This window comes from Cnephaeus nilssonii, assembly GCF_951640355.1.
Source record: "Cnephaeus nilssonii genome assembly, chromosome: 22".
NCBI classification, from domain to species: Eukaryota; Metazoa; Chordata; class Mammalia; order Chiroptera; family Vespertilionidae; genus Cnephaeus; species Cnephaeus nilssonii.
The window spans coordinates 6,494,595-6,522,591 of record NC_137093.1 but is presented as its reverse complement, the minus strand read 5'-3'; the positions used below and the strand labels follow the sequence as shown (position 1 = coordinate 6,522,591).

Here is a 27,997-nt window from a genome sequence, read left to right as displayed (position 1 = left end):
GCCCCAGACTCTGACAGGAGGAAGGTTTTCATATATATTTTACTAATTTTCTTTCATCTCTGACACTTCTATTATAGAGAAAGGGCAAATAGCAATATTAAATTATTTCCTCTAATCATTAGAGAAAATAGAGTCTAATGAATCCCCTTTTAATGTGCACGAATTTCATGCACCGGGCTACTAGTATGAAATAAGAGTGCATAGTAGGTATGGAGTAAGTATTGGCTGTTCTGAATGAGCCAATATCTTTTGAAGCTGTCTTAACAGACAAGAATGATTTTTACTTAAGAGGCAATCAGATAGCTTCAAAGAGCTAAGCCATTAGCTGCCCTTGAGGTTGGAATTGATGGGATAATCCCCACCCCCAACCCTACCCCAGGATGGAGAGCAAATCCTGGCATCTCAGTATCCCAAGCGCCTGGTCTGGCACCTGTACCAGTGGGTGCACAACTCATGTTTGTTGAATTAACTCCCTTTCTTTTAGCTCAGCAAGTGCCCAAATTCCAGGTAGCTGGAATCCAAATGGATGCATCTTTTATTCTGGAAAATGAGTTGCCCGGGATGGGAAGCACAGCAATTCAAGGTTACAGAGCAAAGCTTTAAAAGAAAACCAACCTCCATGATTTCTGGGGCCTTCTTCTGCTAGGTAACCTAGGTTTTGGTTTGTTTTTAATTGCATGCAGGCATTTTGCTGTCAACAAGGGGTTAAAGTTAAAGAAAGAAAAGTACCCGAGGTTCTCAATAGGCTTAGCTGATCTCTTCCCTCCCGGCGGGAATGGGGGGTTCAGTGGCTGCAGAAAGGTTAGCTGGCAGTGACAGCCTTTTCAGGAGGAGTGGCTGGGCAACAGAAGCAAGCCCTGCTCTGAGGAGGGACAGGTGCCGGGCAATGGGACACCCCGCAAATGCCTGCACGCACAGAGTCAACCCCTCCTCGACTCTTCCTGCAGGAGCACAGCTGTGCCTGGTGACTGAAGGGAGGGAGCGGCCGGGAAAGGGGAAGGCGTCACTGTGAGCCCTGTGCTCGCTGATAAGGGACATCAGCGAGAAGCGGCTCCCAGGGACAGCTGGTGATCCCGAGTGGCCTGCTCGGGGCACCTGGTGGCTCCTGGGCCGCTGGCATCACGAGGTCATGAAGACTGAGAGGCTTAGATGACCAGACGTCAGAGGACCAGGAGGCCACTGTGAAAGTGCTTCCACTCTGGAGACCCCACTGCGTCCTCCCTAAGGCCTCCCCAGTCAGCAGACTGAGTGGTCTTCTGAATGGAAGGATCCAGAAGGAAGAAGGACCCCTTGCCTCAACCTTTCAGTGGCCTCCTACTGTGTCTTCAATAAAATCTAAATTCCTGCTCGGCCAGTGTGGCTCAGTTGGTTGAGCGTTCTCCCATGCCCTAAGAGGTCACCGGTCCATTCTGGTGAGGACACATGCCTGGATTTCGGGCTTGATTCCCAGCAGGGGGCGTGGAGGAAACCGATCATCAATGCTTCTAGCTATCTCTCCCTCTCACTTCCTCTCTCTCAAAATCAATAAAAACGTATTTTTTAAAAATCTAAATTCCCACCCTGCCCTTCAAGGCCCCGCCAGGCCTCATGCCTGCAGCTGTCTCACTTGGCGCCCTGCTCCCTTGTTTGTGGCCCTCAGGCCACTGGACAACTTTTCTGCTCTTCCTGTGGCCGGGCCTCCGCACGTGGTCCCCTCTCTGCCTGGATACTATCCCATCTTCAGGACTCACCTGCCTCTGACATTTCCACTTGAACTTGTTTTCTTCCTGAATTTGCTCCCAGCACTGTTCTTCCTATCGTTTTCATGTGTGTGTTTGCTTGGTTCACACCTGTCTCTCCCACTAAGCTACAAACTCCATGAGAACAGACTGTGAGAGGCAGAACAATCCCCACCCTCCCATGTCCTAATCCCTGGAAACTGTGACTACATTACTTCACATGGCAAAAGGGACTTTGCAGACGTGACCACGTTGAGGATTTTGAGATGGGAAGACTATGCTGGGTTCTCTGGGTGCATCCTAAATGCAATCACAAGGGTCCTCATGAGAGAGAGAGGCTGGAGGATCCGAGTCAGAGTCAGAAAAGGAGATGTGAGAATGGAAGCAGAGGCTGGAGTAGTGTGGGGCCACCAGCCAAGGAATGCTGGCAGCTACTAGGAGCTGTCAGGCAAGGAGATGGATTTTCCCCCTAGAACCTGGCAAAGAAAACACCCTGCTGACACCTTGATTTTCAGCTCAGTGACACAAAATTTGGACTTGTGACCTCTATTACTGTAAGATAATAGATGTGTCCTGTTCTAAGGCATGAAGCTTGTGGTAGTGTTACAGCAACAACAGGAAACTCATACTGGACGTGTCTGCTTTGTGCATGTCCCCTCCGTACACAGTGCCTCGGACAGTACCTGGTGCATAGGAGATGCTCAATAAATACGTGTTCAGGAAATAAATACATGGATGTGGTCACTTCAGAAGACGACTTAAAGAGGGTAAAAACCTGCAGCCCTGGGCAGTGCATGAACTCAAGTGGGAATGTGTGAGGTAGAAGAATCCTTGGGGTCCTGTCACCCACCTACGTCCTTTCAGAGGTGAGAAAGCTGAAGCCGGAGGTCACATGGCAGGGGTGTGACAGAGGATATTGAATCCAGAACTCCAGCCTGCTCATTCAGAGCCCCCTCCTGATGTGGAGGTAACACTCAGAACGCAGCCCGCTCAGGCGTGTGGTCACTGAGATCCTGGGCCCAGGGTCCCCTGCCAGTGTCAAAGATTTAGGTCATAAGACAACTGCCAGCTGCCCCTGTGACTTAGACCTGGGTGGACACACCGGCTTGCTGCTGACCAACAGAGTCTTTACTTCTCGGAGCCTCCATGTCCTCGCCTGTTAAATGGAGCTGATAGTACCTCGTGGCTACTCTAAAATCCAGTGAGGTCATGTGTGGCAAGTGTCCTGCATGTAAGACTCACTCCACATGCCTTCAAGCGTGCCCCCAAGTGACCCTGGCATGAACCCAACACCTCCTGCCTCCCCAAGCACTGAGGTACCTGGCAGGTTGAAGGTCTTCTGCTGCCTGGTGCACTGCGGGGAAGGGTGGAGGGGAGACGGCGGCGTGGCGCTGGGAGGGAGCGGGGGTGCTGGCGAGGAGGGCGTGGAGGACGTCGTGGACGAGGGGTTGCTGCTGGAGTCCGGCTGGTACGGGACGGGGATGTGGTCCTGCAGAGAGAAAGCGGGCGGGGGCCGCAGCGAGAGTGAGCGGAGCAGGAAGAGACCCAGCCCAGCCTCCTCAGCCCCGGTCCTTCCCACGTCCCCGCCAGGTGGCATCCAGCTGTGGAAGGAACGGTTTCTGTAATGAAGTTCCCGCCCACTGTCTGGACCCCAGAGTGAAAGGTTGCCACAGAATGCAAGCACGTAGGTGACAGCCACGCTCCGTTCTCTCGGAATGGGAAAGAGCCACGCGGAGGTGACCAGTGTGCTCTTCCCATTCCGACACCTCTCCTTCCGAGTGTTTATTAAAGAATCAACAGCCAGACAGCTCAGGAGAGAGCGTGAGGAGCCTCCGCACTCCCCCACTCCCCCCCCCCCCCCCCCGCATCTCCACGGGAACCGGCACTGCCTCTCCTGGCCCCTGAACCTGCTCTAAAGCAAAGATGAAGCTAGAATCCACGTGTGCATCCTCAGAATGGCCCTGGTGGGTGAGTCAGGAGCTGTGGAGTGGGTTGAACGGTGTTCCACCTGTAACCTCAGAGGGGGACCTTACTTTAAAAAAGGACTCTACACGCCATTAACGTAAGGATCTAGAGATGAGATCATCCTGGGTTGGGGTGGGCCCTAACTCCAATGTCAAGTGTCCCTATAAGAAACAGAAAAGGAGAGACACGCAGAGGAAAAGGTCATGCGCCCATGGAGGTGGAGGTTGGACTGATGCTGCTGCTAAAAGCCGAGGAATGGCAAGGATTGCGGGAGCCACCAGAGGTTAGGAGAGAGGTATGGAGGGATTCCCAGGGTCTCCAGAGGAACCAGCCCTGTTGACACCTTGATTTCAGACCTCTGGCCTCCAGAATAAGTGACGGATGTTTTAGCTTCCAAGGCTGTGCTCATTTGTTACGGCAGCTCCGGGAAGCAAACGTAAGCAGGATCTGCAGTAGCCAGGTGCCAGGCACAGTGTGGTCCTTCAATAAATGTGTACTAGACAAAGGGAAAAAGGAAAGAAAGAAATGAAAGGAGGAGAGTTGGAGGGGTGGAGAGAAGGAGAGACGGAGGGAGAAGATCTATCTCTTCCTACTAGACTATGTCGTACTCATCTTGGAATCTGCCGAACTTAGCACAGAAACAAAAACTAAGAGGTTGCTCATAAATGTTACATGAATGAATGAATGAATGAATGAATATTAAAAAAGGAAAGATGGAAGGAGAGATGGAGGAAGGGAGAGGAGGAGGAACTGTCTTTATGGAGAAAGAAATTATCTCTACTTCCTTGAGGATAGGAACCATGTCATTCTCTTCCGTGTAGCAAAGCTCAGGGCTGAATCATCGAGAGAGAGAGAGAGAGAGAGAGAGAGAGAGAGAGAGAGAGCGAGCGCAAGCTGCAGATGATGCCCACTTTCCCTGGCAGAATCACACCCATAGGAGGGGACTCAGATCTGAATCCCAGTGGGACCAGCAGCAGGAGGCTGTGTTCCATCGGAAGGAAACTCAAGCTCCCACCTCATGCAGGGAAGGGCTGATGGCGCCATTCCTCTTTCTGGGTGCAGTTAAGATGTGGAAACATCCTTCAGGACCATCCAGTCCAAGCCCTTCACTCTATAGATGGGGCACTGAAACTCAAAGAGGAGGGTGACTTGTTGGAAGCACACAGAGTTAATGGCCCAGGTCCCGACCTCTAGCCGAGAAGCAGAAACACAAGGTTGTGCCATCTCCACACTTCCTCCCCATCATCTCCTCCATCTCCACTTCCCCCTCCATCTCCACTTCCCCCTCCATCTCCACTTCCCCCTCCATCTCCACTTCCCCCTCCATCTCCACTTCCCCCTCCATCTCCACTTCCCCCTCCATCTCCCCATCTTCATCCATCTCCTCCATCCTCCATCTCCTCCTCCTCCTCTTTTCTTCTTTTTCCTCTTTTCCCCTCCTTCCTATTTCTCCTCCTTCCTATTCATCCTTCAGCTCTTCCACTCCACCTCCCTCTTCCTCCTCCATCCTCTTCCTTCTTCCACTTCCTTCCTCCTAATCCTCCTTGATTTCATCTTCCTCATTCTCTGTCTTCTTCTTCATCCATTTCCATGCCCTGAGTATCCAGTGCTGGACTAAATTCTTTACACATATCACTGTATCCAGTCCTCTCTAGAATCCCAATAGTAGTGTCTGCTATGACACTTCTCATTTTACAGAGGGAAACATCCAGGCAGAGAGATCTTGCTCTGATCACATAGCAAGTGAAGAAACTGAGTTCCAGGCCTTCTGATTAAAAAATGCAAACTCTAACCATTATGCCGAATGAAAAAGCTGGGCTTCTGCGAACCTGGATTGACTGAGCTAGACCGGAGAGGAGACAGACAGCAATGAAAAGGAAATCTTCAGACCAAATTGGCTTAGAAATCTATTGCACTAACTACATCATTGCCTGACAAAAAGAATCTGTGTGAAGCCAGTGAGAAGAGAAAGAGGGAAAAAATAACCCAGCTCTATGATAGATTCTGTCCACCTTCATGTCAAAGCCACTTTCTTAATAGAGGTTAATTTATTTCTCTTATCAAATTCTCCTGCTGGCAGACAAGCAGAACAATGTCACAGTAATTGATCTATCGGACGCGTGTTTCTGTCCCATCTGACACCAAGAGGCTCATTGTGCCTATGAATCGAGAGGGGGGGGGGGTTTGCGATGGCTCTGAGCTCCTTGTCCCCAAGATGTCACAAAGGAAAGGCTGGGTACAGGCATGCAGTTACTTCCCAGGGGCCTCATTGTGCAAGCCCCCTCGTCCCTTCCAGAGATGGGGATCCCCTCTCCTAGAGACCTACATCTTTCTCAAATAACTAAGAAAAGTGGACCCAGCATGAAATTTTGATTGGAAACCCAAGATGTAAGCTGATGATAATAGCTAGAATTTCCTGGACACTTACCATGTGCCAAGGAACTGCACTAAATTCTTTCAATGTTGATTATTTCATTCTTCCCCACAACAACTCTCTGAGGTTGCTTTTATTACCCACCATAGATGTTTTAAAACATGGCCACAAATTCCTCGGACTCTTCCCATCAATAGGATGGGGTCTACATCTCCTCCCCTTGAATCTGAGTAGGCTGTGACTGTTTCTATCAGCAGAATGCAACAGAATGGTCACTGCCAACCCTTGGCTAATGCAATCAATGCATGGACTCATATTGCCAGGCTATAAAAGCCCATGTATCTCCCACCCCGTTTGCTGAAACAGCTGCCCTTCAAACCCTGAGCTGCCATGGGAGAAGCCTAACTATGCTGAGGCAGCCATATGGGAAGGAAGCCCAAGCCACACGTAGGTCCACATGGAGGGGCTCCTGTGGAGCTTCTACAGAGCCCAGGCTTTGACTCATCCCAACCTGGGCACCAGGCCTGTGAGCGAAGGAACCTCTAGATCGGGGACTGGCGAACTTTTTCAGGTAACAAATCTATTGGGCTTTGTGAGCCATGTGGTCTCTGTTGGAACTACTCAATTCTGCCATTGTAGCATGAAAACAGCCATAGACAATAAGAGTGTGGCTTGTTCCAATACAACTTCATTCACACACACACACACAGGTGGTAAACTGGATTTGGCCTATAAGCCATAGTTGCCAAACCCTGTTCTAGATTATTCCAGCTCCCCACTGTGTAAGTTTTCCCAGTTGAGTCCCTGGACATTATGAAGCAGAGACAAACAATCCCCCCTGTACCACTTCTTAATACCTGCCCCACAGACTCCAGGAGCATAATTAAAGGGCTGTTGTTGTATACCACTAAGTTTGTGCAGCAGTGCATAACTGGAATGTACCCATTTTACAGACAAGAAAACGGAGGCTCCGAGAGATTCCATTACTTGCCCGAGTCTCACAGCTGCTAAATAGAGGAAGCTAAGGCTGGCTGCTAGGTTTGCCTGATTTTAGAGGCCAAGTTCTCAACTAATGAGATGATGCCGCATGGAATCGGATGGTGAATGACTGAAATCTACTAGTAAAAATGGTGGGTGATAGCAGGAGAGTAAAAGGACATGGGCTGTGGTGGGGAGGCATGGAGAAGGAGGTCAGAGACAGAGGGAGGGACCATATTATGCACTGCCTTGCAGGGTGCAGTATTTGATTTGTTTTCTAAATGCACTAGAAAGTTACCAGATGCTTTTTAAGCAGAGGTGACACAATTTAAATTATATTCATTAAGAAGCACTCTGGTTGCTGTGTGGAGAACAGACTGGGAAGGGGGCCATGTCCTCTGCAGCCTCATGCAGAGAAGTGAGACTGGGCCTCTCCAGCGAGAAGTCCCGGTGCTCTTCTGGGTCCTGAACACAGGTTGGTGACCTGCCACTCTCAGGCTGATCCACACTTTACCCACCTTCAATACCATGCACGGAGGCGTTCTGGGGCTTGAGAAGCCACCTGTTGGCATGTACAACTTTTGCCTCCAACTGTGGGGCTGGAAGCATCCCTGGGAGAACTTTGGTGGAGTCCAACCAGCGGACCAAACAAAGGGTGTGGAAATCATACTGAAAATTTCCAGGTCACATTGGAAAGAAAGATGCCTCGACAGGCCCACGTCTGAGGATCAGCAGGAAGTCGAGCAAAGTGGCTGTGGCTCGGAGCTCAGAGCCCCCGCACACACCCGTCCACCGTCTCCGGCAGGAGCTCAGAAATAGATCCCTGTCCCCTGGTGGTTTGACTCAACAGATGTGTCAGAAAGCCCAGAACCATCTGCAATGCTAATCCCGCCAGATGGCGAAACATCTCACAGAGCAAAGAGTGCGGGTCCGGACCACTATGGATCCTGTCTCAAACTCTCCTGCTAATCCCTACTGACCCTCCTCCACACACTCATTCATCCTCATTTCCATGTGCCGGCTCCCTCAGTTAGACAGGTTCCTGGCACACTCACTCTCCACTGATGGCTGGACGCCTGCCCTCCAAGCTTGACTCAACCCCAACCACACAGAATTAGCAGTGCCCGGGTGCGGGAGGCGAGGGCCGTGCTCCCGGATGCCCACCGAGTCCTGCTCCGGACCCCTCCTCCCTCCTGCGGCGGCAGCTCCAGCCGGCCCAATAGAACCCCAGCCTCACCTTGTTGATTTTGTTGGTTTTGGGGAGCGTCTGACTGATGTGCAGGTCCGAATACCGGGGTGGCTTTCGCAGAGGGTTGTTGATGTCACACGGGACCGACTCTGTCCGGACTAGCCTTGCTGGATCCGTAGGGATAAAAGCAGCGATTTGGGAGTTTAAGTATTACTTGGGCTTCTATTCGAGGACAGCAGAGGCCCACCCCCAGGCTGGAAGGGATTCACTGAAAATGACCGCTGTCATGTCAGGGTAGTGGCATCGGGAGCTCTCCGTGGCCGTTGTTTTTACTGTCAATATGTGACTTGACCATGACAAATTACAATAATAAAACAGAAGCTAACTGTTTGTTTTCAATACCATAATTGTTTCACATTGCTGTTCATTTCAGAACTGAACTCCTGTGAAATACAAGAGGTTCCTGATTTCTCAGGGTCTATAATCACGGGACAAGCTCATTATGGCCACCCATCCCTGCCCCGTCTGACCTTCATGTCAGGATCACCTTTCATTACTTGTCGGATTTCTCAGGCTTGAGCAGCCTGTCCCATGTCGAAACACATTTGTCCTAATCAAGGCCACTGGGGTCCCTGGAGGAAAGGCATGGCATTCCCAGCCTCCCTCTCTGCATCATCCTGAAGCTACACAGAGATCTGGGCACGGCTGATGCTAAATAAATACTTACTGCGCCAAACCACATCACCCAAGCCCTTCTCCCTGTCACCCCTCTGTTATTTCTACTACGTACAGGGACCACCGGGAGGGACAAAAATGAGAAACTCAAATTCAAATTTGATGCTAATAAGTGTTACTTATTAGCTTTTTTTATTGCGGGGGCGGAGGGGGGATGTTATTGGAAAAGTTAAAAGCTTTGGACTGACCCAGGGATTTAATTTCTCTGCTTAGCCTGAGCAGCCATCACCATAGAAACCGCCACTGTTTCCAACTTCCTACTAACGATGGGGTGGGGGCAGCAAAAATCTGGTTGACTTCTGGAAAGCTCTGTTTGCTTCGCATGTACAAAGCGGGGCCCACGGCTGTGAAGGTGGGTGGGAGGGAGCCCTTCTTCAGAAGTCAGCCCCTGAGAGCCGTCTCCCTCCAGCTGGCTGGTCTGGTCTCCTCGTGGGGGGCGGGAGCCAGAGGAACCAGCTACGGATGGGAATTCGGTGGGAGGCGATTTCCCCAACGAAGCTGACCACAACAGTTCAAGAACAGGAGAATTCAGGTTTCAGACAGCCTCACTGAGTGCGTACAGTTGTTCAAGGAGCAGATGGCTCTTAACTGGGATGTGGGTGGGAGGGCAGGAGGGGCAGGGGGACAGGGGGACAGGGCACGAGAAGAGAGATCAAGACTTTCCCTTCCTTGCAATTTCCAAAGCAAAGATCATTGAAAACCAACGGCCTGCTGGCTTGGGGACATGTCTCAGCACTTTCGGCTGCCGTTTGCCGCCTCCTTCAGCTTTCCCTTGGGTTTGTTCTGGCAGACTCCCCTGAGCAGGCACTGACCAGGGCCAGGGGCTGGGAGGGGGCTCGCGAGAGGACGAGGAGGAGTTCAGCCCCCGCTTAGCAAGGCTCTACCCCCAGTTGGAGCCTTAGCTTTATCCAACCTATAGATGGGGGGTGGCAGGAAGGAGGCCAGCAAGAATTTTTAAACTTTGAATAAGTTGCTAACATTTTAAAATAAGCACAGAGCACATACAACGAGTTGGGCTCTTCTTTGGTGGGAAATGCTGCAGCACAGGCTCACGGAGCGGCTGGGGTGGCGAGTCTCCCCAGACAGCGCCGGGGCTCGCTCTCCACCTCTCACGGCCCCATCTGGCCAGCTTGTCTTCCTTACGGCACTTGCTTGGCCCTGGAAGGCATCTGAGTTGTAACTGCTGCTCCAGAGCAGCACTTCTCAACCTCAAAGTGCACAGGACTCAGCTGCAGATGCTGCTGAAATGCAGATTCTGATTCCGTGGGTCAGCAAGGGAGGCACCAAGCTCCCTGCTGATTCCAGCACTGCTGGTCCTCCGGCAGCAAGTGTTAAATACTTACCTCCTCGGTGGATGATGAGGAGATGACAGGGCGGGGCTTCTTTGGTGCATTTGTTGTGGCACTTTAACCTGAGAGAAAGAGAGAGAAGGATGGATGGATGCATAGATGCATGGATAAACAGAGTGATGGATGCATAGATGGATGGATGATGAATGGATGCATGGGTGCATAGATGCATAGATCATGGATAAATAGATCGATGGATGCATGAATGGATGCGCAGATGGACAGATGATGAATGGATGGATGGGTAGATGGATGGATGCATGCATGCATGTATGATGCATGCACAGATGAACAGAAGGATGAATGAATGCATGGGTGGATGGGTATATAGAGCAAAAGCAGAGTGGACTTTTTGAACACCTTTGACAAACCAATATGGAGTCACTGTCAGCCGTGATAGTCATATCAAGCACTATGTCAAGACTGAGGTAATGGGGTGTAATAGGAACAGGAACACCCAAAACCACAAGTCTGGACACTTGGGTAAAGGCTCCATCGGGACTCCTATATGAGTGGGATCTCCACCCCTCAGGGGCTATAAGAACTCAGAGCTTTGACCATTCAACACAGGTCACGCTGGGAGCATTGAGGGACTTCCACTCCAGAGGCTGTTTGCCACCACTGCAGTCACCTGGCTTGAGACTACTGTGGACACTGCCAGTGACCAGAACTTTCCCCTGGATGCTCACTCTGCTCGCTTCTACCACATAAGCTCCCCCTCTCTGAGTGTAGCCTGCATGTGACTCTACTGGCTTACTGGGGAGTTCTCCCCTACTAAACCTTTCGGGGATGCTCCCTTGCCACAACAGTGAGTGGACAGATGGGTAGATGGAGTGATGGGTAGGTAGATGGATCGATGAGTGTGTGGATGGGTGGATGGATGGGTAGATGGGTCAATGGGTGCGTGGATGGATAGATGGATTGGTGGGTGGATGAGTGAGTGAGTAGGTGGATCGATGAGTCTATGAATGGGTGGGTGGATGGATAGATGGATCGGTGGGTGGGTGAATGGGTGAGTGGATGAATCGATGAGTGTGTGGATGGGTGGATGGATGGGTAGATGGGTCAATGGGTGGGTAGATAGGTAGATGGATGGGTAGATGTATCGGTGGGTGGGTGAATGGGTGAGTGGATGAATCGATGAGTGTGTGGATGGGTGGATGGATGGGAAGATGGGTAGATAGGTAGATGGATGGGTAGATGGATCGGTGGGTGGATGAATGGGTGAGTAGATGAATTGATGAGTGTGTGGATGGGTGGATGGATGGGTAGATGGGTCAATGGGTGGGTAGATAGGTGGATGGATGGGTAGATGGGTCAATGGGTGGGTGGATGGATAGATGGATCGCTGGGTGGGTGAGTGAGTGAGTGAGTAGATGGATCAATGAGTGTGTGGATGGGTGGGCGGATGGATAGATGGATCACTGGGTGGGTGAGTGAGTGAGTAGATGGATCAATGAGTGTGTGGATGGATAGATGGATTGGTGGGTGGGTGGATGGGTGAGCAGATGAACCGATGAGGGTGTGGATGGATGGGTAGATGGGTCAATGGGTGGGTAGATGGGTGGATGGATGGGTAGATGGATTGGTGGGTGGGTAGATGGGTGAGCAGATGAACCGATGAGGGTGTGGATGGATGGGTAGATGGGTCAATGGGTGGGTAGATGGGTGGATGGATGGGTAGATGGATTGGTGGGTGGGTGGATGAATGGAATGCCCCGTGGTTCAGAAAGCTCTGAGTACTATGGATACCAAATTGTAAGATGAGATGGGGTAGCTACTGAAAAGATATTATCAATGGCAGCCAGAAATTAACTCCGGAGAGAGTCTGCTGCCATACCATTCTCATGGGTCAGCCCTGGGTGGCCCAAAAGAGGGTATACACTTCAGCAGTGCCCACTTCATGCTATAAAGAAATTTCCCCCTATCAGTCTGTATTTATCTTTGTCATCATCATCTTCCAATCCAAATAATCATCTACCGTTTACTTGAAGACTCATTTGACAGCCATGGTACTATACATTTTACAGACATTATGCCACTGGATCCTTATAACAACCTTATGAAATAGGCATTATCATCATTCCATCTTACAGATGGAAAAACAGATGACCTGACTTGCCCTGGGAGAATACCTGCGTCAGTGGTGGCCTCTAATTTTTCTGAAAGGCTCTCGCTGTCGGAGACAGCCACCCAAGGCAGTGATGGGAGCTCTCCTTCACTGCCGGGAGGGTGGGGCATGCAGGTTCCACACAGAGAGGGGAGCTTATATGTGGTAGAAGCGAGCAGAGTGAGCATTCAGGGGGAAGTCCTGTCACTGGCAACATCCACAGTGTCTCAAGCCAGGGGACTGCAGTGGCGCAAACAGCCTGTGGAGTGAAGCCCCTCAGCCTCAGAGGGCAGAGCTAGGCGTGGGAGCACAACCGCGGCTCATGCAGAACATCCAAAAGAACCGGCTCTGACGCTCAGGCTCTTCGCTTCCCATGGAGGTCCAGATGTCAGAACTAGTGCCCACACATCCAGGACCTGCTCATCAAGTCCGCAGGACTAGCTAAGTGCCAAAACCACATAGACCCTGGAAGGCGGGCGGCACCGGGACCGAGGCCAAACTGTTGCACAATGCAGACACTATGTCCCACTTACGAAGAATCATTTTTTTCCAGTGAAAAATATGCACGATTCTACCCAAATCAGATCCCAAAGGTTTGCCCTCTGAGGTTCTGATTCAGTAACTGAATGTGAATTTCCAGCAAGTGTATTCCAGAGTTAAGAACCATCATGTAAGAGAGGGGCACATTCTCCTTCCCAGGTGAGAGATGTCTGGGAGCTTCTCTTACAGAATACACCATCTCCCACACCCCCAAGGCCAGGATAGTATACAGATAAATCTGGCTTCAAATCCTTACACCACTACTTCCTGCTGTGACAACTTGGGCAAGTGGCTGATCAGCTCTGAGCCTCAGTTTCCTTACCTGTGAAGTGGGGACAATCACAGCACCTGCCTCACGGTGCTGCAGTGAGGACTAATAATATGACACAAATAAGGCGCTTGGGACAGATACTGGCAGCAGCAGGTCCTGTCCTGTCCTTTTTACTAGGTGGTTATTGTCATCATTGCTAATTTGTACAGCCAGCCCCTAAGATCTCCACAGACAACCTTCTCTGGCTGGAAAGGTGGGCTGGCTGAAAAGCAGGAAGCCGGAAACAGCACGATGGGGAGCTGAGATGAATATTTCAGTCTCCTCTCTCTTCGGTAGGACAACTCAGGGGTGTGTCAAGGTGGGGCTGGACCAAGTTGCCCATAACTGCCCTCTGAGGCACCTGTGCTGGCCGCTTTGCCTTCCCTCACTCCCACACTCCCCTGCTGGTGTGGGCTGGGATCTTCTCTCCAATAAACCAACCATCTGCCCTTGAGTCCTTGTCTCAAAGTCTGTAGAAACATGGGAGGCCAACCAAGACACGATGATTATTACAAGAGGCAAAAATCAGAACACCAGAGTGGTCAGTCCCAGAGCCCTCACACCAGAACCAAGCCCTCTGACCACACTCCCGTGTGTCTCTTTAGCCCATAGTCCTTGATGGTGAATTTCCTTCCCAGGTGCTCTGTTCCACAAGGAGGAAAAGGCGGAGCTGGGGAGCACACAGCTGATGACCAGGGACAAACATGTGCACCAGCCTGGCCCCGAGGAGCACCGTGACTTAGTGGGAACGGCTGTATGTGGTTCCAGACCTAAGCCTGACCTGAGGTTCTACCCTTGCCAGACCAAGGGGACATCATCTGCTTCGCTGGGGCCCAGGGTCCTCATGCACAAACTGTGACGAGGGTCACACGAGAAAATGCCCAGGTAAGTGCCCACGCAGGCAGCCAATAGGCAGTGTTTCTGCTTTCAGAGCTGAAGCACACCGAGTGCCCTCAGGATGCCCACATCCAGCCGGGAAACTTGACTTAAAACTTTCATTGAAAATGGTTCGGTTTTGTTTTGTTTGTTTTTTTTACTTTCAAGGCTAATAGAATAAGCTTCAGTTGTCCAGAAAAGTTGCTTACTCGGAACATCTCATTCCCCAAAGGAGCCGCAGGCTAAATGAGACATCCTCTCCGTCTGAAAATTAAATATGTGAATTTATCTGGAGGGCAGGATCTGGGTCTTCCTCATCTTTGTAGCTCCCTTTTCCACTGCCCGCCTCGGTGCCTGGTCTGGGGGCTGGTGCATAACACACTGGATCAGTATCAGAGAGATGGAGAGAGAGGAGGGAAGAACAAGGGGGGATCAACAGATGGAAACCGGGTCCAACGCTACCGACGTAGGAGCACTGATAGTCTCTATCACAATTTGTGTTTGAAAAATGATATGTTTCTTATACATCATTTCCCTTCAAGTTGGTGAAATGCAAAAATGTCCCTCTCTGCATCCCTTCTCCCCGCCCTCTCTCCTCCCCCACATGGCATTTCCTTCCTTGCTTTTTCTTGCAGGGATGGTGGAGAGCTCTCCTTCCCCTGTGGGCATGAAGAGGGGAGTCACGGGAAGGGAGGAAGGCGAGGTAAGCAAGGATGGGGCAGGAGACTGGATTTTCATTCTGAGAGCAAGGGGAACCGAGGAAGGATCTGTAAGCAGGAAGGGGGAAGCTGGCTAAGCATTTTGGAAAGGCCCCTCTGGCAGGACCTTTACCATCAAAGGCACCAGGTTCCCCTCCTACCTTACTACCCCCATTCCTAGGTCACTGCGCTCGGCGCTCCTTCACACTTCCTGCAAGGTCAGGAAACCAAATCAGGACCCCTGTGCCTGGGGCTTTGTTTCACTGAATCGCCTGACCCAGCAGTTGTCTCAGTTTTGTTCCCCTACGGTCTCTTCTTTGAGCCAAATGCTTCCAGAAACATCTCCGTATGTTCTCAGTGGAGGATATCAAAACACCCCTTTCCTCACTACTGACAACACAGTGGGGTTGAACTCCCTGGCCTTCAACTCGTACAAAGAAACCCCCAGTAACATAATGAGAACAGTGCTAGGAAGTGTGAATATATAAATCAGACCACAGGCCCCAGGGGCTGAATGAAAAATTATCGGGAAACCCCCAGCACTGTTCTCTCCCTGAGAGGACACTGTACCCAAACTACAGGTTTATTCGCTGCTGGGGATGCCCCTCCAACCCTCTTCATCCCGCAACTTCCCCGAGAGAGGAGAGAGTGGCCACAGGGTCGTCCTGGCTCCCAGGACTCGGAGGTGTTTATCAGAACACGAAGACCCATTCGTCATCTTTCAATTCAAGAAAGGCTGATGGGAGAGAGTGGCAGGAGGGATGAGAAAAAGACAAATAGCTCCGGTCCAGGGTCAGGTCGAGATCAGAGTCTCACATTCCATTTTGATTATTTTGTTCAAGGAGGAGCAGAGTGGGGGAGCATTTTTGCCGCCCTTCTGTGTGGCCAGCCCTTAGCTCATGTGAGTGGTTAGGAGTCCAGGTTCTTGAATCAGAAGGATTGTATGTAAGTTTGAAGAGCAGATCCACTCACCATGAGAATTTGGGTCAGCTATTTAATCCTAAAGATCTGTTTCCTCATCTGTAAAATGGGGATAATAACAGACCTTATCTTCCATGGTTGTTGCAAGGATTAAATGAAATCATGTATGTTTTTAGCAAAATGTCTGGCACTTAGTAAGTCCTCAATATATAATATGATCATCACCATCATCACCACCACCATCACTATCATCACCACTACCACCATCATCATCACCACCACCATCATCACCACCACCACCATAATCATCACCACCACCATCACCATCACCACCACCATCATCACTACCACCACCATCACTTCATCACGACCATCATCACGACCATCATCATCACCACTACCACCATCACCATCATAATCACCACCACCATCATCACCATCATCATCATCACCACCACCATAATCATCACCACTACCACCATCCATCATCACCATCATCATCACCACCACCATAATCATCACCACCACCAGCACCATCATCACTACCACCACCATCACCATCATCACTACCGCCACCATCACCATCATCATCACGACCATCATCATCACCACTACCACCATCACCATTATCACCACCATAATCATCACCACTACCACCATCATCATCATCACCACCACCACCACCATCATCATCACCACCATCATCATCATCACATTCAACCCCCACCTCAGCCTCCAGTAAAATTATAATCATCCCTCACACAACTGTAATTAGACCCATATTTTTGCTTATAATAGGTAAAAATGCATATAAGGGACCATTAATTCCCACTCTGATTATGGCAAAAACTGAAGTGTTTCTATTAATGGAAAAGAAAGTTCAGGCTTCAAGCTGGTGATCTCTGAAACACACGCTCATAATTATATCCTGCCAATGTCCTGCCTGTTGTACAAGTACCTGAAGCTTCCAGGAAATTCGCAGCAGCTGCAACATCGGCGCTCATCATCACCCCAGCTTTTCAACAGCTGAGAAAATTAGTGCACCCAATGGCTCTAACCAACCATGGCCTACTTCACACTTTTATCTCCTCATCACAGACAAAACATTGTATTTGAAGCAAGAACACAGGCTAGCGGGATATACAGGGCATGAAGGGAACCAACGAACACATGAAATCCAAGTGAAAAGATCCATTAAGAGAGCAAAACTGGATAAAGGGCTACATGGATGACTTAAACAAAAATTAGTAAAAGTGACAGCTTGCAGGAAGAGAAAGAAACGCAAGCATGTCCAGCCAGGCTACTGCAGGCAGGGGGAGAGGGGGCTTGTAGAAAGTGCATTAAAGCCCCACTGGGACAAATGGAAAATCTAGTGCTGGTTAACTCGGGTTCCAAATGCCACTCTCTACCTTTCTATGGAGATGCTTATGAAGTGCACAGTGACCTTAGTGGGAACACATGAGATGTTTCCATTAGCATGGACCTGCCTCCAGACAACCTCGGTCACCTGGGACATGGGCCTTGAGTGCTCAACCCAGACAAATCAGAATGCTTGATCGCTGTATAACCTGTTGATTATTTTAGAAATAGCACTGTAGCCTAGCCAGTGCTGCTCAGTGGTTGAGTGTTGACCTATAAACCAGGAGGTCACAATTTGATTCCTGGTCAGCACGCATGCCCGGGTTGCGGGCCTGATCCCCAGTTGGGGCGTGCAGGAGGCAGCCAATCAATGATTCTCTCTCATCATTGATATTTCTCTCTCTCTCTCCCTTCCTCTCTGAAATCTATAAAGATATATATTTTAAAGCACAAGATCTTTAAAAAAAAAGAAGAAGAAAAACAAGAAAGAAATAGCACTATAATGCTAGCACTCTGAAATGGAACAATGCATACCCCAGTCCCAGGGGTCGGGAATGAGTGATTTACTACATAACCAGTGCTTGCCCTCCAAGGGCAATTTTGCTGCCTTCCTCCCTCACGCCAGGAACATTATCGATGTCTGGAGACATTTTTGGTTGTCACCACTGAGGGTAGAGTTGGGGGGCTACTGGCATCTAGTGGGTGAAGGCCAGCAATTCTTTGAAACATCCACAAGAGATCCCTAGACAAAGAACTACCTGGCCCCAAATGGCAACGGTGCCCAGTTGAGAAACACGGATATAAACCCTTCAATTTGTCTCCTACGGTGACTGGTTCAGAAAATACCCAAAGAAAAACAGAGAACGAGAACTACAGAGAAGTAGGAAATAAGCTAGATTTTCTAGATCATTGACCTTGCTTCAACCCACAGAGACGATATGGTTTTTGTTTCATTGTTTATACTTTATATTAATAGAAAATCCATTTCTGCAATGAAGAAAATACTGAACAACTTATTTAAAGATTCTGATTTGAAGGAATCCCCAAGTCATTAAAGTGCCTGGGTTACTTACCAGTACATGTCTTATCACTTTGAATGAATGTATGCATGAGCCTCGTTTTCCATCAGAGAGGTTTAGAAACTTTTCCAGAGTCACCCAGCTGGGAGGTGGCAGAGCCAGAACCTGAACCCAGCTCTCTCTGGCTGCCGACTCTGGACTCTGATGCTGTCTTACTGAGTGAGGCTCCCTAGAGGCAGGTCCTGAGATGGGTATTCCTACAAGTGACTTATGAGGTTTTAGAAGACACCCCCTGCCTCCCACCCTCCAGCCCATGCAGAAAAAAAGGTACCTTGGTTCCAACTCTTGCTTTCTAGAGTACAGCTACCCAAGTCCCGTCCTGAAATGCAGATGAGGGGAGAGGTCCCAGGCCTCAGCTGCCCACAGAGGAAAGAGGCAGATAACATGATCAAGGCTGAGGAACCCATCAGCACCTTCTTGCAAAGGCAAACTTCAGCCAGCTGAACCCACATTATCAGACAATACTCAATTGTGCTGACATCCGACCACTTAGAATGGAACTCCACTCCGCGCTCATGAACCTATTTGATGAAAACGCCTCGATTTAGATAACTGCAAATTGCTTTCTGAGCATAATTTCCTATTAGTTCATTAATCTCTCTATTCAGAACGCCAACAAGAAAGCTGATGATAATTCCGGAGGAAGTGGGCGTGACACAGAAGCAGGAGGGAAGGGGGTGAGACACTCAGGAGTCTCCTGGCTTCCTGGGTGGAGGGGTACCCCAAAATTAATTCATAACATTAGTCACTGTATTCACTTTTATTTATTAAGGTCTTATCATGGGCCAAGTAGTAGGCTGAGTATGTTACCTTATTTATCTCAGATTTTTAAAATAATAAAAATCTTGTGAGTAAATGAACAAATGGTTCTGCTCATTTTTTCTAAGAAGCTGCCCCCCCTCCCCCAGTCTCGGTGCCACCTCTCTGAAATTCCACCGGTCACTGTCTTTATCATGCACTTCTGTTTCACTGAAATTCATTTCTCAACAGCTGTGTCTCCCCTAAAATCCTGGACAGTGGGGTCTGTGTGCTACCTGTCTCTGACCCTCATCCAACCCTTCTACCTTGCCCATAAGTGTGTCCAAAACTTCGCTACCTTTGAAAACAAATACCAATGACTGCCCATCCTCGCTGTTCTTAATGCAAAAGTGGCAGGGTTTTAGTCACAGAAGAATACATTCAAATTTCAACTGCGATACCTGTGAGGCAGGCTCACCGCTCCAAACTGGAGAGAGCGCTCACCCTGCTGTAGTCACACAGGGACATGTCAGGATTCCCGAGCATGCCGGACCCTGCAGCAGCGACACAGTCTGCTTCCCACCGAGGCAGGTTTCCTAAGGGCTCAGCAAACTGGTGCCCATGGCACAGTGGAGCATGGCGTGGCTTGAATTCTGCCATGCTCACACCAGGCGTCACTTTTGCACAAGGTGAGTGAGGAGAAAGTTCTGTAATAAAACCTCGTAAGTTGTGGGCAAGGACATGTCACTGACTCCTCCCAACAGTCCTGTGGTGGGTGCTCCTAGTGCGTCCACTTTACAGATAAGGAAACTAAGCTCCCAAATGGCAAGTGTCTTGCTCCGGCTCATACAGGGAGTTGGGCGATGGAGCTGGGACTCAAACTCGGTTCTGGCTGCTTCCAAAGTCTGTGCTTCTAGCAGCCAGCCCTCCCCCAGATCCTCATACTTCCCCCAGCCCCCCACCCCAACCCTTGGCAGGCTCTGAGCCTTTGCTCATTACTTCTTGAACAGAGGACAGAAGCATGGGCCGCCTCTGAGTTCTGCATCCAGTGCCGAAAATTAAACCGGCTCAGGAAGCTTTAGCCTCTCCGACTCCTGGCTGTGTCCCTGTCACCTAATTACCTGCCTTCAAAGCCTCCACACCGCAGGTGCGAGGCTGTGAAAGCTGCCTTGTCCCCCACAGAACACGGTGTGACTGCACACAGCCCGGGAGCAGCTGGTGTTTGGGGGAAATCAGACAGCCTTCCGGTTGGACCCCAGGGCCTGGCCTTGTGCCTCTCGGAGTGGGAAAGACCAGGGGCCAACACCTTCAGAGCTCAGCTGAGAGCCTGGGTCTGTGGAGGGCCAAGGTGGGCATGCGGCCTCCCAACACAAATGCTTGGTAATTACTGTCCTGTCTGTCTTCCCTATGTCCATGGAGCTGAAGGCTCCTTGGGGCTGGAACTAACTAATCCTTCCCACAAGGGACGGGAGCCTTCCCTTCATCACTCAGGTGAGACCTCCAGGCTGGCGGGAAGAGGGAGCCCTGGCCCTGTGGCTAGCCCACCTCCATCACCAGGCAGGGCTGGGGGTGGGGGCCTGGAGGAGCCCAAATGAGAGTTTGCAGCCTGGGACAGACAAGGCTACAGAGGAAGAAGGTTTCCTGCCATCTTTTATTTTTATATATACACACACACACACACACACACACACACACACACACAAACACACACACACACAAACACACACACACACAAACACACACACACACACAAACACACACACACACAAACACATACACACACACACACACACACACACACACACACACACACACACACATACTAGAGGCCCAATACATGAAAATTCATGCACTGGAGGGGGGTCCCTCAGCCCGGCCTGCCCCCTCTCATAGTCCAGGAGCTCTCAAGGTCAGGAGGCGACACCCCATCACACCTCTGCTGCTGCTGCCACTGCCAGCAGTGCAAGCCTCGGCCGGCCCTGGTTACCTGAGTTTCGGGTGGCCCTGGGCAGCTGGGCAGCTGCCATCTGAGGCTTGCCTGTGCCTCGGGCCGGCCCTGGGAGGCTGGGGGGCTGAGGGGACTGGGAGACTCTGAAGGCAGGTGCACGGAGTGGCCATGCCCGCCTGCCACCCCGGCGGGGCTGAGGGGACTGGGTGCCACCATCTTGTGGCTTTGGGCACCACCATCTTTGAGGGTGTGGCAGTCAATTAGCATACCCCCTCCTTACTGGCTGTGGGCACTGCCATCTTTGAGGGTGTGGCAGTCAATTAGCATACCCCCTCCTTACTGGCTGTGGGCACTGCCATCTTTGAGGGTGTGGCAGTCAATTAGCATATTCCCTGCTTATGGCTGTGGGCGCCGCCATCTTTGCGACAGTGTGAGGGTCAATTAGCATATCCCCTCTTTATTAGATAGATATACTCTTATTGATTTCAGAGAGGAAGGGAGAGGGAGAGAGATAGAAACATCGATGATGAGAGAGAATCATTGACTGGCTGCCTCCTGCACACCCCCTACTGGGGATCGAGCCTGCAACCCGGGCATGTGCCCTGACAGGGAATTGAACCCTGACCTCCTTATTCATAGGTCCACACTCAACCACTGAGCTATGCCAGTCAGGCAGTTTCCTGCCATCTTTTAATCTAAGTGGCTCCCATCAGCAGTCAGATGTTTATTCATTTGTAATTCTTTGATACAGTTGAATGTTATTGACTGTTTTACAGTCATTGGACCAGAGTGGGTATTTGATACACATTTACGGAAGGAGAGAGGGAGGCCAGGCAGAGAGGCATGTGTGACCTCTGACAGAAGCCTGAGCCTGCCACCGCACCAGGCTGTCCTTCAGTGCTGATTTCTTGAATGCTCACTGCCACATTAGGCAGGTATGATGATTACTCCTCTCATGCAGATGAAAATACTAGAAACAGAAATGGGGAGAATCATCACACCCCCACTCAGAGGAGAAACAATGAGAAAAAGACTTCACAAAGTCTAACTCAGGGATTGGCAAACTACAGCCCAAGGTCACACAGCTAGAAAGTAAGAGAGCCAGAATGTAAGCCCATCTTAGTCTGACTCAAGAGCCCACATTGGGCACCATAGCTTTTCTACAGCTTCCCCACCTTTTGCCAGCCATGACCTGGAACGTATGTGTGGACGTGGGTGGGGGGAACTCGGGACCAACATGATGCCACAGAAAAGTTAGGTGCCAGGGTTTAAGACTGCCACTTCCTGGCTGTGTGACTTCAGGCAGGAGATTTATCCTTGCCAAGACTCAGTTTTCACATCTGTAAAATGGGGAGAATCATCACACCCCCTTCTGCCCCCGCTGAGAGGAGAAACAATAAAGGAGAAAAAGACTTCACAAAGTCTAACTCAAGGATTGGCAAACTATAGCCAAGGGGCCCAAGCCAGCTGGCAGAATATTTATGCAAATAAAGTTTTATGGAAATATATAAATGTGTCATGCCCATTTGGATATTGTCTCTGATGCTTCTGAGCTACATGGCAGAGCCGAGTAGTTGTAATAGAGACACTATGGCCTAGACCAGTGGTCGGCAAACTGCGGCTCGCGAGCCACATGCGGCTTGCGAGCCGCGGTTTGCCGCTCTGTTGACTAATGAGTTTGCCAACCAATGGAATAGGGGCTTAATCACAAGGAACAACAACAGCCTGTAATTATTGGAATCGAGAATCTAGATCAGTGGTCGGCAAACTCATTAGTCAACAGAGCGGCAAACTGTGGCTCACGAGCCGCATGTGGTTCGCGAGGCACAGTTTGCCGACCACTGGCCTAGACGCAAAGCCTAGAATATTTACTATCTGATCAGCTCTGGAAAAAGTGTGCCAACCCTTATCTTCGATGCTATGAAGCTGCAGGTGCCCCCACTCCTCAGCAGACAGCACTACGCATTTATTTCTAGCACCGCCCAGCAGCCTGGGTTCTCTTTCAGAACTGCTCCCCTTGAGCCCTTCCCCAAACATACAGGTTCATTTAAGACTGATTTCCAAAAAACAGAGCAAGCAATTCAACTGAAAGTCAAGAAACCAAACTCCCATCAGCCATTTCAGGGTCCAAGGAAGCGCTGGCTGTACCGTGAAAAGACGCTTCCAGGTACAGCCACTTACTTGCAATTTTTACACTTGAGGCCAAAAAGCATCCCTTTCCCACAAACTGTGCACGTCTGAGACATCCAGTACTTGGTGGAAAACCTGTGGAAAAGCGACAGAAAATGGTCAAGGTTAGGGTGATGATGACCTGACTGACCTGTCTCTAGCAGGATGAACCCCTTAAAGGTAAGACCTCCAGGCTGGCACTTGATTGCAGTCCTGCTTCTTCCAACACGTGATTTAATCAACTTGCTTAAACCCCTGGAGCCTCAGTTTCCTCATCTGTAAAGTGGGATAATAACAGTATCGACCTCATAGGTCATCTGGAGGATTAAACAAGGTCATGAATAATGTCAGGGCTTTCACACAGCACCTGACACATAGTGAGCCCTCAATTAATTGGGTTGTGATTGTATTACCTGATCATTCCTAAACAGTCCATCAGTCATTCAGCAAATGTTGCCTGATGTCCTACTATGTGCCAAGTTCAGTCTAGGGCAGAGTTATGGAAGGGGCTGGAACTGTCCTTGTAGCCTCCAAAGCAAGATGAGGCCTCCGGGAAGTCCTGCTAAGCCAGTGGTTGGCAAACTCATTAGTCAACAGAGCGGCAAACCAAGGCTCTCGAGCCACATGTGGGTCGCGAGCCGCAGTTTGCCGACCACTGTGCTAAGCCAGTCCCCATCAATGCTAGCCACATCACCTGGGAAGCTTCAAGAGGGGACCACGCCCCAACAAGCTGAATCCACCAACTGTAGGAGAGTCCCCTAAAAAGAAAGCCTTTCAGAACATCAGCTCCTCTCCCTCCCCAACCACCACCACTTGCTGCAACCAAGGCAGTTTGGAGGCCTCTGATATACAGCGGTGAACCAGCAGGAATGGAGGTGCATTCCTCCATTTCCAGCCCATTGGGGCCAGGGTACTTTCTTCTCCAAGAGATAGCAGGCACTGAGCCAGGGAGTGGAACTGAGCCAAGAACATGGCCAATCCAGGGCGGAGAACTGAGTCAGGGGGTGTTGCTTAGCCAGGGGTGAGGCCAATACAGGGGTGGAGCTGAGCCAAGGGGCAGTGCAGAGGAAAGAAACAAAAAATAGGCCCCTCCTTGATGCCGTTCTCTCTGCATCTCACTGCCTGACCATTGATGTGTCTATCACGTTTCTCACCACTTCCTCCACCACTTTCTCATTTGAGACTTAACAAGTGTCCTGTCAACATATTTCTTTCAAGAACTGTTGATGAGATGCCTTTCCGGGACAGCGTGCTCATGCCGCCTCACCCAGCTATGGTGATGCGTCTGCCCTCCACACCCACAGCCCTAATCTCTCCCTCCTGTCCTGGTCTGTTAGCTGTCTAACCCTCCACCAGACCATGAGATCCTCAAGGGCGCAGGTCTACATCTCTCTCAGTGCTGCAGCCATGGCACAGAAATTCTCTACAAATACGAGTGGAAAGAATCCATGAATGAGTGAACCAGTCCCTCAGCCCATTCACGGAGGCCTTGGTGCAAAGAAACCTCTCAGCAGCAGTGTTCAAAGAACACAAAGTGCTGAGGTCAGCTAGCCTGTAGATCCATCACTGAATCGTCCAGGGCCTCAGCTTTCCAATCTGTCAAACGGACATGACCACACTTTTGCCATTTACCCCACTGTGTTTTTGAGGCGATGGTGAGGATAATGAGCTAACCTGTGGAAAGTAAAGAACTTCTTCTAAGGGATGACTGGTAGTTACCAATCTCCCTCCTGAAGGGCAGGTGTGTTCCTGCAGAGGTGGCCCCATGTACTCAACATGGCTGGAGCTCTGTACTGACTGACACCTCAGAAGAAGTGACCATCCATTCTGAGTGGGGAGACCCAAAATTAGGATGTAAAGCATTCGTTTTGACAAGGATTCCAGTTATTAAGTGGTTATTATATGCCAGGGACTTCGCTTAGCACTTTAATATATTATCTCATTTAATCCTCACAACCACCCTGTGGGTAGGCAGAATTATCTGAGGAGAAAATTGAGCCTCAGAGAGGTTACGTAACTTCCTCAAGGCTGCAAAGCTTGCCCTAGCTGGTTTGGCTCAGTGGATAGAGCGTCGGCCTGTGGACTCAAAGGTCCCAGGTTCGATTCCAGTCAAGGGCATGTACCTTGGTTGTGGGCACATCCCCAGTAGGGGGTGTGCAGGAGGCAGCTGATCGATGTTTCTCTCTCATCGATGTTTCTAACTCTCTATCCTTATTCCTTCCTCTCTGTAAAAAATCACTAAAAAATATATTAAAAAAAAAAAAAGGCTGCAAAGCTTTACTATCTGGGATTGGAGCACAGGTCAGTCAAACTCCAAAGCCCTGGCTTTTAACCATTGTGTGCTAATTTCATAAGGGCCAGGTTAATAAGACGCAGACATCTCAGTCCCTGGCCGTCATGCAGAGGTTTAGCCTGGCCCATGAGAGAGCAGCATGGTGACATAGCAGCGGGAGTGACACATGTGCCCAGCCTCTCCCCACCACGGGGGCCACAGTGCCCAGCCTTCACCATGCTGGGAGGTAGGAATCCAGCCTACCTGTGCTTGATGGAGTTGCTAAGGTCTCTGCGAGAGATCTGCGGGGACCAGCGCGGTACTGACAGTGTGTCTGTGGGGAGAGAAGAGAGGAGGAGAGCCTGTTACACAGAAGGTCGGAGGCTGGCGTGGGCCCATTACATAGAGGATTAGAGGCTGGTGTGAGCTCCAGTCAAATCCAGGAAGAGGGAGGCTCACCACTCAGGAAGGACAATGACCACATCACTTGTTAAACCAAAGCCAAGCAGAACACTCGTGTAGCTTGTTTATCTTAACCCACGCTAGGTCCCCCTGGGCAGGGCAGCCAGAGAGTGCCTTGAAGGAAGCCAGTGTGTAAACAATAAGATTAAGCATCACTTCCATCTACAGAGTGCTTAGTGTGTGTTGGGTGTATGCTGACACGTGCCTCAGTTCAGTACATCGTGAAACAATCCCAAAGATAGGGGTTGTTAGCATCCCCACCTTGAAGGTGAGGAAGCTGAGGCCTGGAGAGAGGAAGTCAGTTGTGCAAGGTCATACACCTCAGCAGCAGCACAGTCACTGTGAATCCAGGCTTGAGGGGCTCTAGAGCATGTGCCCTTGCAGGCAAAGTTCTAAAGCCGTAGATTCCAAATGCCAGTCACGCAAGTACCACCTTCCCAATTTTGGTCATGACCCTGTACAACCCACAGAATTATTTGTTTCCTATTTTAAGTTGACTCTTTTGTTTGTTTAAATACGTTTATTTTAAAATCAAACTCTATATGAAAAACTAGTATAACTTTCTATATGTTATAGGTAACTATCCTATATAATCCTATATAATAAAGAGGTAATATGCAAATTGGCCATCACTCTAACACACAAGATGGCCACCCCCATGTGATCAAAGATGGCCGCCCCCATGTGGACACAAGATGTCCGCCACAAGATGGCCGGCAGGGGTAGACAGTTGGAGGCGACCAGGCCTGCAGGGTGGACAGTTGGGGGGACGACACAGGCCTGCAGGGGGTGGACCAGGCCTGAAAGGGAGAGCAGTTGTGAGTGACCAGGCCGGCAGGGGAGGGCAGTTAGGGGTGACCAGACCAGCAGGGGAGGGCAGTTAGGGGCGACCAGGCCTGCAGGGAAGGACAGTTAGGGGTGACCAGGCTTGTAGTGGAGGACAGTTGGGGACGACCAGGCCGGCAAGGGAGGGCAGTTTGGGGTGACCAGGCCAACATGGGAGGGCAGTTAGGGGCAATCGGGCTGGCAGGGAGCAGTTAGGCATTGATCAGGCTGGCAGGGGAGTGGTTAGGGGGTGATCAGGCTGGCAGACAGAAGTGGTTAGGGGCAATCAGGCAGGTAGGCAGGCAAGCAGTTGGGAGCCAGCAGTCCTGGATTGTGAGAGGGATGTCCAACTGCCCATTTAGGCCCAATCCCACCTAAATGGGCAGCTGGACTTCCCTTGAGGGGTCCCAGATTGGAAAGGGTGCAGGCTGGACTGAGGGACACCTTCCCCCAGTGCATGAATTTTGTGCACCGGGCCTCTAGTTTAAAATATGTCCAATCATGAACCATCTAAACTCATTCTAGAATAAAGGGATGGACTGATGAACAGGTGGATAGGTGGAGAGATGGATAGGTCGATGGACTGGTTGGTGGGTGTGTGGATGGATGGATGGATGGATGGATGAACATGTGGGTAGGTGAATGGTTGAACAGGTGAATGGATGAACAGATGAGTGGATAGATGGTAAAATGCTAGGAGGGTGAGTAGGAATGTGGATGGATAGATAGGTAGATGGACTGGTAGGTGGGTGGGTGGGTGAATGGATAGATAGATGAATGAATGGTTGGAGAGGTGGGTGGCTGAACAGATGATAGGCAAGATGGGCAGATGGGTAGGTAGGTGGATTAAGTGATAGGTGAGTGAGTGGATGGGCGGATGGATGGATAGGTAAATGGATTGGTAGGTAGGTAGGTGGGTGAGTGGGTGGGTGAGTGGATGGATGGATGGATGGATGGATGGATGGATGTTTGGATAGGTAGGTGGATGAATGGTTGGATAGGTAGGTGGATAGACAGATGACTGGATAGATGGACAAATGGGTAGATAGATGGGTGAATGAATTGCTAGGTGGGTGGGTGGATGGATGGGTGGGAATGAGGGGGAAACAATATATCACGCAGACTTCAGACTGGATTCCTGTCCCCATCTGGTCTTTTCTTTTTTATCTTAGACTAAATCCCAGTGACCTCCACTGACTGAGTTCTGGGACTTTTTCTGCAGACTGAGCACCAGCCCCCACCTTCCCTCCACTTCCCAGCTCCTCACAGACCTTGAAGGCGCTGAGAGGTGTGAAACAACAGCAGAAATGAACTAGTGCTGCCTGTGAAAGCTCCACCAGCCAGGGAGAGGAGAAGCCAGAGGCTGATCCGCACGCCAGCTC

The 27,997-nt window shown here is 50.3% G+C and overlaps 1 protein-coding gene across 1 annotated transcript in view; it reads right to left on the bottom strand.

The window, feature by feature from the left end:
* The window catches only part of KSR2 (kinase suppressor of ras 2), a gene marked incomplete at its 3' end in the record, with an annotated part of 274,191 nt that overhangs the window by 45,074 nt on the left and 201,120 nt on the right, over window positions 1-27,997 (bottom strand). Inside the window, exons 6-10 of the mRNA XM_079762501.1 lie at window positions 25,593-25,662; window positions 23,069-23,152; window positions 10,303-10,370; window positions 8,273-8,391; window positions 3,039-3,207 (exon numbers count right to left, since the gene is read on the bottom strand). Coding sequence (XP_079618627.1) covers window positions 3,039-3,207; window positions 8,273-8,391; window positions 10,303-10,370; window positions 23,069-23,152; window positions 25,593-25,662 — 510 coding nt within the window. The remainder of the gene's footprint in view (window positions 1-3,038; window positions 3,208-8,272; window positions 8,392-10,302; window positions 10,371-23,068; window positions 23,153-25,592; window positions 25,663-27,997) is intronic.